The following is an 18,692-nucleotide window of genomic DNA, read 5'->3' on the forward strand; positions in this document are numbered from 1 at the left end:
GCTACATCTTCCACTGTTAGCTACATCTACTAGTGTTAGCTACATCTACGTGTGTTAGCTACATTTTCTAGTGTTAGCTACATCTACTAGTGTTAGCTACATCTACTAGTGTTAGCTACATCTTCCAGTGTTAGCTACATCTACTAGTGTTAGCTACATCTACGAGTGTTAGCTACATCTACTAGTGTAAGCTATTACTGTTTGCTACATCTTCTAGTGCTATACTAAAACGGTTAGCCTAACATTAGCTAACAATGTTAGCTCCACCTTCTAGTGATGCTGCTGGTGAAGATCTTGTGATTTTTCTAAGCGACGTCTCTTCTCTTGTCCTTCAGAGTCACGCTCAGCAGGCCCTCATGGGAACCATCAACAGCAGCATGCAGGCGGTGCAGCAGGCTCAGGCTGAACTCGGACACGTAGATAATCTCCCCCCGCTGGGCCACGACCTGGTACATCCTTCTCTGTATTAGATCCACGTCCTGTAACTTTTAACCACCGACGCTAATGTTTCCTCAGCATTAATAGCTGCGATAATACATTTTTTGTTGTAATAATGATTGAAAAATCTGTCTCACTTCAATTCTTCATGAGCGTTTTCATACAAACAAATCTCCCGCTGTGATAAAAGATAATAAATCTCCCTTCTTGACAGGCGTCCAGGGTTTGGGTGCAGAACAAAGTGGATGAATCCAAACATGAAATCCACTCTCAGGTGGATGCCATCACTGCCGGAACAGCATCGGTGGTCAATCTCACTGCAGGTAAGTGGAATACTCCTCGGCTTATCTTATAAAATGGTGCCAACAAACGCGTTATTCTTGCTTTTTTTGTTTTGTTTTAACATCTCTGTGACATGAATATAAACGAAGCAATTGTTCACCAACAATCCCGCCGAGTATTAATCAACCTCTGCATCTGTCTGGCTTGTGTTGACCTCGTCCGCCATGAAAACAAAGATTGTCTTCAGGGCCATTTATTCAATCAACATGCTTATCGCTGTGGAGCCGTTTGAAGGACACCTCAGTTAGACCATGTTCCAAAATAATCTGAGCGTAATCCAAGTTAGCTGTTAGTGTGTGTATGAAACTGTGTGTGACTATTGTTTCGATTTGAAAGTTGTGTATGACACATTGGGTTTGTGGATTGGTGTTTTTTGGTGTTTTTAGTTTTCGGTAAATATGTTTGTACTCTGTGTGAACCTTGGAGTTGTAGTTGGGGATGAACATCATTAAAGGTCAGAGGTCGATGATTCCTGAGGGGCTACATTAGGGGAATTAGCCTTGATACTGTGGGAATTTTAGCACGGAAAGAAGTAAAAAAGAGATGTAAATAGGGTGTTATCATAAAACTAACTTGAATTATTATGAAAGATATATAGTTTTATAGTATTTTATTTATATCGTTTTCAATATTCTTTCTTTTTTTGTTTTGAAAGACGAGAAATAATGGCAAAAAATAACAAATGGAAAGAAGGAAAAAGTATAGAATAAAGAAAAACTTTAAATAAATTAAAAGTTTAAATAAATTACTTTCAAAACTAGTTATGAAAAAATGTAAAAAACATTTGATAAGTTCTATCCTATAACCTAATAAAAGCTTCATACATACACTAAAACCAGTGAATATCCATTCTTCATGCTGGTGTTTGTTTTTAGAGTGTTCTTTGTGATATTTGTGTATAAATGTTTTAGTTGATGTTTGCGTCAAAAGTAGCGTATACAGTGGTGTACTCAAAAGGGTTAATATGTTAGTTTTGTTGTATGTTGGCAAATTGTGTTACCTTTTTTTAATACATATGCCCTTTTTTAATACTAGGATTATCTTGTGTTTGTATCGCAGAGACATGTTTGTGTCGGTTGCTTGTGACTGGGTGTATGTTTTGAGTAGAAGTGTAATGTATTTTGTGTATGTGTTGATGTTGTTTTAGGGTTATCGGAATTTTTTATGTATTATTGTAGGAAATGTGTCTGATTGTGTGTTTTTATATGGTGTGTGTTTGGCGAATGTTTCACTGAAGACATCAAGAGCAAATATTCCCTCCACAGGTGAACCCACAGAAACAGACTACACAGCTGTCGGCTGTGCCATCACCACCATTTCCTCCAACCTCACCGAGATGTCCAAGGGAGTCAAGCTGCTCGCCGCCTTAATGGACGACGAGGTGGGGAGTAGCCACAAGCTCATGGGTGCTGCCAGGATGTTGGCGGGAGCCGTGTCTGATCTACTCAGATCCGTGGAGCCGGCAGCCACCGAGGTGAGATCCCCCCCCACGAGATCCTGAGCTTCCACATCCAGTCGTCTGTTTTAGATAATTCATGTCCGCCTCGGAGAGAACAAGCCGGGGCTGAATAATAAACCTCTGATGATGTCATCCCCACAGTCCAGACAGACCGTGCTGACTGCAGCAGGAAGCATCGGACAAGCCAGCGGGGACCTGCTGCGTCACATGGGGGAGGGCGAGACCGATGAGAAGTTCCAGGTTCGACGCCACCCACTCACCGTTTCTAGGACACTGTTGTCAGACAGGAATATACACACCATTCCAGGATCCCCCTCTGATTCATGCTCACAAACAACGTTGACTTATAATACTTTGCTTTGTTATATAAAATTAGATTTATCATTGACAAATTCAGTTTTATGTGGTTTGATTCATAAAAAAAGATTCACGTTAGTATGAAAAGGGTAATTTACTGAAAAATTAAAACTAAATAAACTACCTGAATGGTTTGCTTAAGTAAATATAGAAGGAGATAGAAAATATTAAAAAGGAAAATGAAAAACAAATGTTTAAGGACGATAAATACATTCAAAAATCAAATAAACCTCCCTTACAGGTAAATCAAAGGTCTTATAATGTTGCTTCTTATACCCTTAATGCCCTTTACAATAAACAAAAGGAGCCGAAATCTTCTGAAATATTTCTTGTGTATAATGTTATATATGTGGTAACAGAGAGGTCAGTTGTCGACATAATTATATATATATATTAGAATCAGAAAACTTTGATCGCCAGTGGTGAGATGGTAGAATAAAAGAATGACATAATTCAGATTGTTTAAAAAGATCATACATTAAATTAAAGTAAGAGACATTGCGATAAAGTGGCATATTATGATTAATAAATAAAAAATAAAATACATCACCTTAAAAAAATAGTTCATGGTCTGGATAGTAGTAGATTAGTAAGTAGGTAAGTTAGTAAAGGTTTGTAAATCGCTGAAAAAAACAATACACAGTTAAAATATATACATTAAAAGACCAAGATAATACAAAACATAGCAGCTCCAAGAAAATTAAGAAAAGGCTGCACATATAAAAATGCTTTAAGACGTTTCTTGAATGAGGCAGTAGATCATCAAACACAGAGGGAGAGGAAGATCCTTCCAAAGCTTCTGATCCACAGACCTCAGAGCCCAAGCTGGGGTGTAAGTCTGGATCGGATCACTGATGGAAGGAGGAGCCTGACCATGAATAGATCTGAAAGTAAGAACCAGTTCCTTTAAAGAAACTGGCAGCCAGTGAAGAGATTTAAGGATCGGAGAAATGTGAGTTCTTCTACTAGAGCGGGTCAGAATTCTCACTGCAGAGTTTTGTATTAACTGCAGGCGAGACAGATCCTTCTTGGTAAGACATGAAAATAAACTGTAACATTAGTCTAAACGAGAAGATACAATCTCAGTTGAAGAAAACGGTTTCTGGTCAATTACATTAGTAGACAATATGTTTAGAGATACATTAACAGAGGACAGACCTCAAATCAATTAAAATTTTATCAAGTTTAATCACCTCACATAGTTGGATGTTTTTTTATTTATTATTATTATTAATTTAATTGTGTGTCACCATTATTAACATTACAACACATATGTATTATTGGCTGTGGAGAAGGTTCAGAATATTAGTTTTGCCACAGAGAGAGTATAAAACGGTGACAAAAGAAAGAGTATAAAACGTGTTAAAAATAAGAACTAATAAAATTATAAATAAACCCCAAGAAATCTTGCACCACATTAAGAATAATACATTCGCCTGCTACATCGCGCTCTATTTTGGTCGCCTTCATCAAAATTACAAAGCGATGTGAGACTATTAAAATGATGTATGTCCTTGAAACGCTGTTTGTGTATATTTTTATGGGGTTTTTTTGTGCCGCCTTATATTTTCTCGTGTACATCCTTGTGTAGAAGGCTCATATGTCACGCACAAGCCTGGTGTGGTTCCAAAGCTGCTCCCCTACATCCAGATAAGACTAATTATTTAACCCGATGCAACACAAATATCATTTATTAGTCGCAGCCTAATCTCCTCGCTCTCCGCTGTTTATTCAGTTTCACTACCTTTAATGGCTTTTTTTTTTTACGATGGTAAACATCGCAAGCCTGCGAACAATTGTTTAGTTTCCTGCTTTCTGGAGTCGGCAGCTGTGCACTGAAGGACGTCGATGAATATGTTGCAGGAGACCCTGATGAATCTGGCCAAAGCCGTGGCCAATGCAGCTGCCATGCTGGTACTGAAGGCCAAGAACGTGGCTCAGGTGGCCGAGGACACGGTGCTGCAGAACCGGGTGATCGCAGCTGCCACTCAGTGTGCCCTGTCCACCTCACAGCTGGTCGCCTGCACCAAGGTATTTATATTTATGTTCCGTTTGTAAAACCGATGGCCTCGGGATGAGCTGATATGGATAGTGAGGACTTCTGGAGGGACCCCTGCAGGGGAAGCTAATTTACTAAGTATGCTCTTAGGGTTCAGAGGGTCCCCTGCTGTGAGTTATTCTTCCACTAATGACCGGAACGAGACTTAGATTTCTTGAAGATGCTGAATTCATCAACATGTCACTTTAATATATGAAAATGTGGGAAAACTAATACATTTGACAGACATTTATTTCATATATGAAGACTGTGAACATTTAATGATCCAAGTCAGCAAAGACCATGTTAAAATGCTTTAATTTGTTATGAAGTAAAGTGATAGCATAACATGCATAGTAAAGATATTTCAGCCCTGGATGAAGACAATTACATTACAAATATATTTAGGTTTTTTTTGTAATATATTTTTCTGAATATTAATTGTTAAAAATGTATTGCTTACAACTTAATGTTTTGTCTAGTGCTTGAGGGTTTGTTTAATAGCCTTTGATTTTGACTATAGTTAAATTAGAAAAAAAAAGAAAAAAGTTAACTTTCCTTATTAAATATTTCCTGTTCAGTATATTCTCAACTTTTTTTTTTGCATCATTGTGCCTTTTTAGTTCAACTTTTTGGGGTACATTGATACATTGGAAGTGAAACAATAAACAGGAAAATAAAGCAGACAAAAGTTAATGTAAAGTGAGTTCAAATTTAAACTGAGTTAAGCAAAACAAAACGTTGGGAAACCATTAGCAACATCCTCACGTGTGATTAAAGTCAAGATGGGTGATCTTCACAGTGGTGTCGGCAAATTGAATTTTAAATTCAAAATCTAACGCCCTGGAACTACACCTTCACCTTTTATTTCTTAGATAATTTAATCAATCTTCTGTAATCCAGATGTGCAGAGTTTTCAGCAATATAGAAAGAAGTGTTCCCGTTTATTAAACAAAGCTTGTCCAGTCTCCATCAAATGACCTTTTTCTTCCAGATTTTACAGTAGAGAATGCGGCTTTATTTTGTCTACTTCCGCTCTTTTACGGCAAAAGATTCCGTTTGTGGTCCAGTCATTGCAGAACAATGTTTTTGAAAAGGTCAATTTTCACGTTCATGGGAAGATCAGTCAGTTTCTCTCTCCCTCGCGCAGGTGGTGAGCCCGACCATCAGCTCCCCGGTCTGTCAGGAGCAGCTCGTGGAGGCCGGGAAGCTGGTCGATCGCTCCGTGGAGACCTGCGTCAAAGCGTGTCGCTCGGCCAACGACAACGGCGAGCAGTTGAAGCAGGTCGGCGCGGCGGCAGGTGTGGTCAGCCAGGCGCTCAGCGACCTGCTGCAGCACGTCAGACACTACGCCAGCTGTGGCGAGCCCATCGGACGCTACGACCAGGCCACCGACACCATCATGAACGTGACGGAGAACATCTTCACCTCCATGGGTGATGCTGGTGAGTGCAAACGTCTCTCTTGACTTTCCACATTCTCTGCCTCAAACCAGCTCCTAAAATAACTCGCCTTGCACTCTGGTCTATGCTCTGGGTTGAACTCTCCTCCCTGCACTCAAGCCACTGTCTTCACGGATCACTGTGCCGGGACTTAGAAATAGACGAGCGTGTCCGCTTTGGTTCTGACCAATCACAGTGAAGCTGCAGTTTCTGTTCTATTATTAAACCAGCAGTCATTATAAATGACAAATTATTCATTCTTATTGAAATCTATTATTACACATTTTAGGTTAAAAACGTCCACATTATAGCGCAGAATATGATCAACTTCAATCCAAAAAAGACTTATTTATTTAATTACTTTATTTATGGATTGATTTTGATTTCATGGCAAGAAAGTTAAAAATAAAAATCTAAGAACTGTAAGTATTTTATTAGTGTATGTCATTGTCTTTTTTCATTTTGTATTAATAAAACATGGTGAGAACTAGAAAATACCAGAAGAAAACGTTCATTTTTAACATTGAGCTATTTGAGATATATGGATAAAATAAATGATTTAGAAATAGAAATGGACTCTTGATCGTTTTAGTATATTCTTTTGGAGTATTTTTTTCTTTTTGATTGTTTAAGCAGTTTGTGACCCTGGTCTGGAAAAGCGCTCTATACATATAAATGACTTACTTACTCCCTTACCTAGTTTTCCTGCCAATTGACAAGTGCAACTTGTAAGGCTCTATACATTAGACTTACCCTAAAATATAAATGTAAAGCAACACTGCCCAACATGCCTTCTTACTTAAATAAAATGACTTTCTCACTCAATAAACACCCTCTCAGTAAACTCATTTTAGCAATTTGGTTGTATATAGTGGATTATTGCCACTATATTTTTCGTCATTGGAACCTTCTATTTAAAACACATGTCTTCTTACTCATCTTTCCAGAATTATTCTACAGTGAAATCTTTCTAACTCTTGATACATGTGCAAGTAAATCTACTTTTGTTTAAGTGGTCTTACTACAGAAGTTCTGTGAGATATAGGCATGCCAGTCTTATACCTTTAAGAACAAAGATATTTCATTAAGAAGAGTAATTTACACATCAATTACAGTGAAGATATGAATGAATTAAGACTTATTAATTGAGTTGTACAAAGACATACGTATAATTTTGGCCTGGAATTCCAACTGATTAAGTAAATTTAACAAAGCTCTAAAAGGGTTAATATTTGAGAAAGACTTTATTTCTCCTGCTTTATTTCTCAAAGAACAAATAGTTCATTAATTAGGGAGGACATTTCCCTACTCAAATTTAAACTATGGAGCTCAGACACTCCAGTAAAAGCATAGATAACAAAGAATGGTCAGAGTGACACAGAGGCCCCACTCCTCAGTGTGTTTTAAGACCCAGAGTGGGTTCTTAGAATCGAGTGGACATTTCCTTATATGGTCATGTGTTACATTCCCAGCTTTAATGGTTCTTGTTATGTCGGGCCGAAGTTTACATGAAAACCAATCTACGATGAGTATTAAACAGAAACTTTAAAAGTATAAAAACAACAAGGAAATGTCTCCTTCGATGTACTTTTGCATTGACACTTGGTGCTGAAGTATTGTGAGGGAGTCTGTCAAGGTTGTTCTGTGATGAGACATGTAAAGGCCTATACATTTAGATAAAATTAAAATACTTTTCTTGAATTGAGAACGTTTCATATAAGAAAGTAATAAAGGTGGCGGTAATGCAACAAAATCTGTATAGATTAATTTTGCACCATGCACATACTCTTAACACATAGAGAAATGCATTTAATTCAACTTTTAAGTTAAAGGTTCTCAATCTGGCTATTGAAAAAGGAAATAAAAAATGCTGCACATTGGAGACGGCAGCGTAACGAACTGACTCAATGCACTGCGGAAAACAAAAGCTTACCGTAACTGTTCTTGGTTGGATGTTTTTGTTTTGTCTTTATCTTTTCTACAAGCCACTGTTGCAGCTTGTTTTGAGAATAATTCTCTGCTCAAATATTCTTACAAAAGTTTTCTTTTTCATATTTTAATTTTGAGTTTATACTACTTGTCAAGATTAATTTTCTCTTAGTTTTCTAAAAATACAACCTTTTTTACTTTCTTGAAAATCAGGTTTTTCACAGTGAACCTGGTCGTTTCCAGTAGGTCGTGATGGGCAGCATCTGACAAATAATCATTGATCTAGACATAACTTTGTATTTGTTTTGTTTGATGAATGTTTTCTTTGTTGAAGAAATGAAGCTTGTTTGTTTTTGCATGACATTTCTCATTACCCCTGTTTCTTTGTTCCTTGCACAAGATGCTGTGCTGTTTATTAGATGCTCATCTTTGGAACACAAAACACATGCAATTAAAAAAAAAAGTTTTTATTTTGTTCTCTGAGCAAAATGTCTGACACAATAGCTCAACACCGGCCTGGAGGAAATGGAATTTGTTCCATACAAAGACATGCGTCTGCTGCTGCCTTTGTTAACTTGATGATTGTTACAGTGCGAACAAGGGAGAGAATACATTTGCAAGGATGACAATAGATAAATGACATGTTATGAATGGTTAGATAGACACGTCCAAATGAAGAGATTATGAGTTATGAATTCTGGCCGTGTGAGTACAAGAGTGAAAAGCAGCAGAATTATGCAAGAACTGCAAATTGAGAGCCGAGGTTTTTAAGAGTTTACACCAATTATGAGGTGTTTTACAACATTCGGGAAAGTGAGGATTCTGCATTTAGACCAAATGTTGAACGATAAAAATAACTTGAACTCATAAGAGATCAGAAAGTGATCAACCTGGATGCTCATGCTGTAATTATGTGGAGTTGCCGCAAGCGCCGCACCAAAAAATAAATAAAAAGCATCAACAAAAGCATCTATTGATCGTGATCAGATGTTGGAAAAAGGGTCAAAAGATGTAGGTTACCAAGCACAACAATGTTTCATCTTCCTCACAGTAGAAGTTATTTCCAGCCTTGTGGTGGGCGTGAGGAAAATATAGTCTTTTTTTTTTATAATGGTGGTGTGCAGGGTATTGCCAGATATGGTATTTTCCTGAGGCTTTTCTCTTGTGTGAGTCACTTCAAGAATACATGATGGTGAATACAATCGTACAAGTAGCTGACCCACATGATAAACTTGCTTCTTCTTTATAATGCCTTTTTTTTCTTGTTATTTTAGATAAACAGACCGTGAACAGGGACACGAGGCAGAAGATTATACAGTATAACAAATAATATACTTTCCACTTCTACAAATATACAGTTTTTTTTAAGTCATAAAGGTTTTTCTTTTAAGTCTTTCTGCTAGCTTGTAATGCATTTGTTAAACATGGTCAAACATTTGAGTGACTCATATCCACCTAAACTGTATATTATTTGTACTCACAAGTCACAAATTTACGCATTGACTCCAATAAAGAATATTTGTCAAATAAATGTGGTTAAAATCAGGACATTGGAGCCAAATGTGATCGACAATTTTTTTTTAATGAGGCTGGTAAACAAGTAAAGTACATGTTGATTCGCTTCCGTTTTCTTGCAAACACAGATGATAAACATTCAATAAAACACTAGGTATTGTGAAACAAACCTCAGTGGAGCTTTATGGTGTAAACAGCACTCAATAGTTAAAACATTTTTGTTTAAACCTCCTGCTACAGAAGGAGTTTCAGATGGTGTCTAAGCCTCCTGATAACAAAAATGAGTTTGTAATCATACTTTGTTGTACCTGGCTGGAAACATAAAGCAATTCAATGACATCACAAACATTACAGCCCAGTGGGAGTTTGGAGGGAGCTGGGTTTCCAGTAGATTTGATGTATAATTTTTCGATATTTACAATCCTAGTCACTGCTACCAGTGAATCAGAACCTAAAAGATTATACCCTTTGTACTAGTAAATGTTATAGCTGCTAAATCTTCATTGTGCCAAACACACATTTTATCTCATAGCTACCTACAGTTCTGGCAGAACACACACAAAAAAGCTTCTCTTAGACGTCAACACCCACCCATCTGTCAGCGCTAATGAGCTGCTGCCAACAGTGGCCATGCAAACACATCAGCCAGATGACAATGTCTGCATGTTTTTCTCTTTTTTAATAAGGTGAAATGGTGCGTCAGGCCAGAGTGCTCGCTCAAGCCACCTCCGATCTCGTCAACGCGATGCGATCCGACGCTGAGGCGGAAGTGGACGTTGACAACTCCAAAAAACTTTTGGCCGCGGCGAAACTGCTGGCCGATGCCACGGCACGGATGGTGGAGGCGGCGAAGGTAAGATGGAGTTTGTGTCAATTCTGAATTTCATGAAGAGTGGCGTTTTTTAATAATACTGTAATTAAGTTGTAATTGATGAAGAGATGTTTTAAGTATCCAGATGGGACATAAGATTCTTCCTCAAGTGAAGCGCACTTACCTTGATTGAAACACAAGTAAAAAGAAGATTCATTTTCCTTTTTTACTTCTGCATCATTCATTTTGGCAATTTGGGATCCATCGTCCACACTGATACTTGTTTGCAATGGTGATGACTGAGACGCTATATTAGATCAATGAAAATGTTATTGTCCTCCATCATTTTCAATTGGAGGACAATAACATTTTTGTTTATTCGCAGCCCCATGTTAACTCAAATTTATAAGGTATGAATTTTCTCTGTTAGAAATGCCTTGTAACCCGGGACTCACACCAAGCACAGAGTGGAAAATGGAAGACAATGTACGAGTCGTCTGATACATTTGCATCAAAAACTGATGACAAGAACATTTGGGAAATGAGTTATAAAAGTAAAGTGTCTCCGTTCATTTCACGAAATAAAACACCACTGGCTGACATTTAATAACACCTGACACAAACTGACACATAAGCATTACGTCAAACCAGTTTTAGTGTTAGCGTTGACTCGGCTCCTTCATTTTCTCAGTGAGTTTTGAGTGGACGAACACATCTTCACAGGGGGAGCTCTGGTCCAGTCCCGCTGACATAAAGTGATAGAAATGTTTAATGTTTTGCAAAAAAAAAAAGTCACCCTTCAAGGCACGTTTAAAAAAAAAAAAAAAAAGATAATTTCAGCATCGTGTCATATTTAATTATCTGAAAGCTCTGCAACTGAAGAAAAATTAAACTGTGATTATGTGTCCGAAAATAAAACTGTGATCAGTGTACGATGTTATTGAATCCAAAAGAAAATAATCCCATAAGGAAGAGGTTGAATCAGACACTGTGCAGTCACATCTTCAGGCAGGCAATCCAAATACATGAATTAGTTATATATGTGTTCAGATGCTTATGATCACTCGCAACTTGTTTGTCATTTATTCAGACTTTCACACTTCAATATATTTGACTCACATTACAAGACAAATTATGAATACACAAAGCATACACTTTCACAATTATTAGAGCATCGAAAAATAAGTAACACTATCTTGCGATGTTGCTATCTCTGGCGATTGACGCATGGTGTCAGTCAAAGTCGAAGCTTGTTGTCCAGGGCAACCATAGCCTTTAAGATGAGGTTAGCGAGTGAAGGTGAAATAGAGGGAAAACCAAAATGGTGGAAGTCAATGAGTGTCTGAATGAAAAAATCAGTAGAAGAAGACAGTAAAATTGTATTTCTGGTCAACCATACCAGTTACAAGGTACCGATACAAAACACCGTAATTGCACCATTTCTGACAAAAGCTGAAAACCAGACCTTTAAGCATTGCAGATGTCAGTGTCGTATTTATGTGCGTCATTTGGTGTAATTATCCCAATTAAATCTTTTTGTCTGAAATACAATAATTCTTGCCTGGCAAAGCCTTTGACTCACTTTCATTTAACATTTTCATGCATGTTCATTTCATAAGCAGCTGCACAGTTTGAAATGGGCCAGATTTGGCACCGTTATCCGAAAAAGCCTTGATCAATGGTGGGAATTTAAATTTTCTCAGGGGACACCTTTTTACAGTGGCTTTCATGAGGAGCCATCAAGTAAAAATAAAAGAGAAAAGTGTATAAACTTAAATATGCTAAAATTATTATTTAGATGTAACTTTATTAATCTCACAAAAAAGAACTATTTTATATTAAAAAAAATTGAATATATTTTACATATTGTATGGTACAATAATTACTCCCAAAAATAACAATAGTCCTAAAGCATAAACCCCATATTTAGAGACCAATAATAAATAACACATAAATGAATAAATTGGGAGTTTCTACCTGATCTTTACACGTGCAGCAGCTGGTGAACTTTGGCCACCTAGTGACACATATGACCTTGACCTTGTGAAACATTCAATTGGATGTGCAAGTCATTCAAGTGTGAGTTGAGAGTTACTCATCGAGGAGCAAGAGTTCAGCTCGATAATCTTTGCAGCTCCATCGAAGTCGAATGTGTTAAACACGCCAAATCTCTGTATTGCTTTCATTTCACGGATCACGTATTTCCGGCGTCATTGTGTGTGCGCGCTCGCTGGCATTATTTTACATCCAAAATGAGAGTGCAGCATCGGTGGCTCTTAATAAGCCCCTGGCTCTGTACTCAGTAGCAGGATATTATCAGCGCGAAACGCCTCGACAAGTGAATTGCCGCGTTTGGGTTGTTAGATGTTTTTGATCCGTGACACATTAATCACCACATCACTGCCATTATCAAAGAGGAAGTGGGAGTGTGTGGTGCCGACCGTTTCCTTGGAAACTTCAGACAGGGGAGCTCAGAGCCGCGGATCATCTACTGTACAGCCAGACCCGGCTTATCAATTGTGAGTATGATTGTGTGTTGACAAGTGTGTGTGTGTGTGTGTGCGCCCCCTCAGGGAGCAGCTGCCTACCCGGAGAATGAAGACCAGCAGCAGAGACTGAGAGAGGCGGCCGAGGGGCTTCGTGTCGCCACTAATGCAGCGGCTCAGAACGCCATCAAGAAAAAACTGGTCAACAGGCTGGAGGTGAGTCATGAGGACCACCATCTCTTCTGACTTTGATCCAAATAAAACAACATTTTTCCAGTTCAGCTTTCAGCTTTAATCCATTCAGTGAAGAAAATATTGAATCAACAATTTTATAAATCGCATTTTTCTCTAATATTGATTGTTGCTGATGGCAGTGGTCAGTGGTGCTTCTCTGATGTGAGGCAAAAATAAATGAAACTGATCCTTTGGAGCAGAGATTGACAGGAAGTCAACAAATCCTTCAGTAGAGAAACACTGGCACTGCACACCGACGGTGGTCATAATGATACGGCTGAACGATCCTACATAATTCCCCTTGCTGAAATGCCGTCGTTCATTCATTTGTGTATTGGTCTCTGATGTTTTTTTCCTGTCCTCGGGCAGTGACTTATGAATCCCATTAGTGCTGTGAAAGATCTATCAAAGAGTAAAGATCTGTGCCCAGCCTCTGGTATCAGTTCGACCCTTAATGACTCGACCATCTTCACTTCACGTATCCACCATAAATCTCAATCTGCATCCCTGAATCAGGCAGTTTCTGCGATAGTGCTAATAGCTAAAGATAAGTCCACACAAGCAGGCACCACTGAGCAGGCAATCAGATGCCATCAACTTTTCCGTTACTAATATAGTAAATAAATACAAATGGATCAAACCAGGAGATGTTTAAACGGTTTCACTGGCTGGAGTGACATGGATCAGGAAAAATAAGGACTATTGTCTGAGATCTTTGTTTGTAAACTTCTAATATTACAGCCTCAAAAGAGTGTTTATATATATATATATATTTATGTTTTCAGATATTACAGGACTTTGTTAACATTAGGTTAACAATTATTTATTTTATTATTAAATTTATAATTGTTACAATTATAGACCATACTTATTTAATGATAAGTACAATGGTAGAACTTTCGGAAAAGACGTTCAATCAACCAAATACAGAGTTATAGGTTATTACATTGAAATTACATGAGAGTTTTCCCACTTCACTTGCAGCTCCTATCGTCCAGCACTTAAAATTAAGCTTGTAATAAACTGAACTACATGTATTTAAACCATTATAATATCACATACAAGTACATACAAATGTCCTCATGCATTATAAATATAACCTCCATAGAAAGTGTTACCAAAATATGTTTTAATTTATTTATAATCCATTAATAATCAAGCATTCAATCATAGGAATTTTGGCAGTAAAAATAAAAAAATTTACCAGTAAAAAAGTTTTTAATTAATAAATTATTAGGATTTATTTGCATGAAAATAATATTACACAGGACAAATAAATGGTAAATTTTTAATTGACAATATTGAACAAATATTGTCTTGGTATTCAAATTGTGTTAACGCTAACTAGCTTGTTTGTGTTAATTGTAACTAGCTTGTTTGTGTTCACGCTAACTAGCTTGTTATTATTCATGCTAACTAGCTTGTTTGTGTTCATGCTAAGTAGCTTTATGGTGTTCATACTAACTAGCCTGTTTGTGTTCATGCTAACAATCATGTTTGTGTACATGCTAACTATGTTGATTGTGCTCACGCTAACTATCTTTCGTGTGTTCACACCTGTAATTAAATTATATATTCTAACTAATGGTAAAACAAAATAAAAAAATAAAAATAACCAGAAATATGTGAGAAAGTTTAAAATAAAGTATTGCAGAGTAACTGGTAGCATAACAATAGTACGAGTATTGTCTTTATTTTTGACAAGTTATCTCCAATGATTTACTACTACTGTAGTTGATATGTATTTCACCTGAAGTCTAATTTAATAAAAACAATTTAAAGGTTCATTATTTCATTCTTTTCATCACAGATCGCAGCCAAACAAGCCGCAGCTGCTGCCACGCAGACGATCGCAGCCGCCCAAAATGCCGCCGCCTCCAACAAGAACACAGTTTCACACCAGCAGCTAGTGCACAGTTGCAAGGTACGATCATCGGCCGCCACCACATCCATCACGGTGCACACACAGGAGTCATGACACCTTCCTTGTGGGTCTCTTTTAGGCCGTTGCAGACAACATCCCCCAGCTGGTGCAGGGCATGAGGAGCAGCCAGTCCCAGCCCGAGGAGCTGGGAGCCCAACTCGCCCTCATCATGGCCAGCCAGGGTTTCTTACAGGTCGGACAATGATCACGGGTGGAATATGAGTCGATCGTGGAGGCTGTGAATTCATTATGTTTTTTTTAATCCTGCAGCCTGGGAGTAAGATGGTGGCGTCTGCTAAGTCAGCGGTTCCAACGGTGACGGATCAGGCCGCTGCTATGCAACTGGGTCAGTGTGCGAAGAACCTGGCAACCTGTCTGGCAGAGCTCAGAACTGCCACGCAAAAGGTAAGCCTAATGTGGTGAATCAGGAATTTGCTCTTTTGAATCCACTTTCTTTAATGCTGAGTTTGATAAGATGACGTCTCATCGGTGAACTGTGTGTTGTTCGTAGGCTCATGAAGCCTGCGGTCCACTGGAGATCGACTCAGCCCTGAAAACTGTTCAGACGCTCAAGAGTGAACTTCAGGACGCCAAGATGTCCGTCATCGACGCTCAGCTCAAACCTCTCCCTGGAGAAACGGTCAGTGCGACCATGTTAGATTTGGTAAAGGGTGATTAAATAAGCTATTTTTATGGTTCCTTGTAATTGATGGTTTATAAAAATAATCACATAAAGAGTGATTTTCTGTAACTCCTGAGCTTTTTAAACATTTATATTCATTTGTTTAACAATTGAACCAAGGACTTCACTAGTGTAATAAAAAGTTACATTAAAATTGCCTATGATGTCCAATTAGACCCAAGACATATGGAAGAAAATGTCTCTGGAAAATGGATACTTAAGATAATTTAGCATTAGCATTCGAAATACTAATTATGAAAGTTGCTAACTTTGGATAAAAAAGGTAAATCTGTTGTTCTTTCTATAGACAAATTCAAATAAGCTGACTTGGACAACAGGTGGCAGTAGCAAACCCAAGCACACAGTAGATAAGAAGTATATTTTTTGATTAATCCTTCAAAATCTTCCTGGATCCCAATTGTTCAAGAAAACAACAGAACAACAAAAATGTAATCAAAAGGTCATTGTCACAATATCAACATATCAACATATCCCGATTCCATTGGATTTGAATCGTTGGATCCATTTATTTGTTGCAGTTGTATTAATTATATTAAAATCCAATAATAAAAGGTGTGTTGCTAGAATATGAGGGAAGGATACTAAAGATTAAGCTCAATTATAAAACTAAGCTGCTGATAACATAACTAGCGGTACTGTCAGTCCATGTCGATAAATCCATGTGCAATGGCCTCTCCTGGTTCACCATGTTTTATGCAAAAGTGATTTGTAAAAAAAAAAACAAGTAGTATATATTTGTTTCAGTACGACGCAATCTGGGAAATTAGTGATTTATTTGTGCTTGTGTGTTCGAAAACACAAGTTTATTATTGTTAGATTCAGAAACTTTTATTGCCAGCAGACATGGAATACGATTTTTTTTGTGGTTGAATTACAGAATAAAATAAAAACCTGGGTCTAAAATTGTAATGTCTATTATAGTCCTAAAGCATCAACTTTATAAAATATAAAGAGTAAATAAATGTACTGTAAGCTTCAGAAGGATTTGTCTTTGTACATCTACTATGTACAATTAGTTAAACGTTAAAATAAATTGGCCTGTAATATCCTTGGAGGCTCCAAGAAGAACCACTTTTTTAACAGGGAATACTATTTTATTAAGACGCTCAACACATCTGCAGAGATCACAGCAGGTTTTCCTCTAAACTGACATGCTGGCCAACATTTCCCTAGAATAACAATAGTTATCTTGCTTTCAAACACTAGCTGGTGTAGACTCAATTATTCATTTTTCTCCTCATGTTTCATAAAATTGACGCTTGTGAATGAAACGCTTGACATTTCTTTAGAACAAAACCTTTCGTCTCTTTTTCTGCAGTCATTTACTGTATCTTACCTCATACTGGTAGCGCTTTTTAAACCTTATGTCTACTCCTCTGCTCACACAGCTGGAAAAGTGCGCTCAAGATTTGGGAAGCACGTCGAAGGCGGTGGGATCGTCCATGGCTCAGCTGCTGACTTGTGCCGCACAGGGCAACGAACACTACACAGGTAGGATGAGTCAAGTGCTCGTGGAAAAGAAAAGATGAGGACCAACCGCTGACCGTATATTTATGTCCATCCGTTGAACTGTGCTCACAATGTGAGGCTGCGATTGCATGCTAGGTATATTATGACTCATTTTCCCTTCACTATCTCCCCACGCCTGAAACGAACCTCTCAGGATTCAGCTCCATTCAAGTGATTTGCCTTCAATTTTGGCTTCACTTTACAATCCAGAGGGAGAAGAAGAGATGAAGACATAAAGAATGGCATTTTCGACAATGACGGCTCCCGGGCAGCACTTCTCTTCGTGACTCAGGGTGCCTGTAGCTACTCATTAATCCCATTTTCACTAGATTTAACATTCCATCAGCAAATTGCTCCACTTGACTGTTAAATGCAATTGCATGCAATTTGTTCCTTCTCAATTTTATGAAGAGTAATTTAAGAGCACCTTGTGTGGAAGGACCCTATTAACTACATAAACCAACGGAAAGCTTGTTTCACTCTGTGATTTTGTTGAGTACATTTGATTCAGGTCAACAAATATATGTTATATGTATCGACATGCTTTAGTGACTTATTTTATTCTGCAATTATATATACAACAAAACTTTTTTCAATAATTTCCACATTGAATTTTTTTTAAATTAAATTGTTTACTTAAATGTTGTTTTTTTTTCTAAAAATGATTTTCTAAATTCAATATCATAATTGGAACACAGAACAATATTGAATTTAAAATTCTTCAAATAAGATTTCTGAATTATAGGAAACCTTTAAAAAACAAAACAATTTGTCTAAAAAGTAATAATTCAGTAATTTAGGAAACAAAAACATTTTTTCACCCTTTGAATATACAAATTATTGAATTCAATTAAAAAAAATCTATTATTCTTTACATCTTAATAAATGTTTAGACACTTTAAATGTTAACTACGAACATTCAATACTCTGATGGTGCTGATGTACTTCCATATATGAAACACTGTTCTCTCATGTGTGTTTGTTTATTTGAGTTTTATTCTGTAATTGGTTGTTTTTTTCCACCTAATTGAATGTATAACACACATGTGCGAGTGTGGTAATGGGATGGACTGGTAATTTGTTCATGGTGTTTCTTATTTGTGTGATTTAGTGGCTTTATTTCCCTCTATATTTTTTCAGAATACATTCTGTTATGTTACTCCCTTAAATCGAAGTAAAAATGCATTTTTTTTAACTGATATGAGAACTTTAATTTCTCCTTATGTGGGAAGAACATCATTTATATTCAGAAATAATATATATTAACTTAAATCATATACAATTTAATAAAACTTGTAACTTCATAATTCATTTATACCATCATATTTAAGGCGATTTTTCTTTTTATCTTCTTTATTTTAGCTCGACGGTCCCTTACAATACTCACAGTATATAATTTGGCCTCTTGATTGCACTGCCCGGCTATAAGCTATAAAAAAAGAGAATTTTGAATGAAAAAAATTAATTATTTACGATATCTTCTCCAAGCTCCGCACTCCAATTAA

The 18,692-nt window shown here is 37.2% G+C and overlaps 1 protein-coding gene across 4 annotated transcripts in view; it reads left to right on the forward strand.

Moving 5' to 3' along the window:
- Positions 1-18,692, forward strand: part of tln2b (talin 2b) — a 126,825-nt gene that overhangs the window by 71,709 nt on the left and 36,424 nt on the right. For all 4 annotated transcript variants that reach the window (XM_087797604.1, XM_087797605.1, XM_087797606.1 and 1 more), the window contains 13 exons: positions 336-449; positions 653-761; positions 2,046-2,254; positions 2,381-2,479; positions 4,460-4,627; positions 5,785-6,079; positions 10,207-10,373; positions 12,905-13,033; positions 14,862-14,975; positions 15,055-15,168; positions 15,246-15,380; positions 15,487-15,615; positions 17,067-17,169. In XM_087797604.1, the coding sequence (XP_087653730.1) occupies positions 336-449; positions 653-761; positions 2,046-2,254; positions 2,381-2,479; positions 4,460-4,627; positions 5,785-6,079; positions 10,207-10,373; positions 12,905-13,033; positions 14,862-14,975; positions 15,055-15,168; positions 15,246-15,380; positions 15,487-15,615; positions 17,067-17,169 (1,885 nt within the window). The remainder of the gene's footprint in view (positions 1-335; positions 450-652; positions 762-2,045; positions 2,255-2,380; positions 2,480-4,459; positions 4,628-5,784; positions 6,080-10,206; positions 10,374-12,904; positions 13,034-14,861; positions 14,976-15,054; positions 15,169-15,245; positions 15,381-15,486; positions 15,616-17,066; positions 17,170-18,692) is intronic.

This window comes from Callionymus lyra, chromosome 8, assembly GCF_982586985.1.
Source record: "Callionymus lyra chromosome 8, fCalLyr1.hap1.1, whole genome shotgun sequence".
Classification (NCBI taxonomy): Eukaryota; Metazoa; Chordata; class Actinopteri; order Syngnathiformes; family Callionymidae; genus Callionymus; species Callionymus lyra.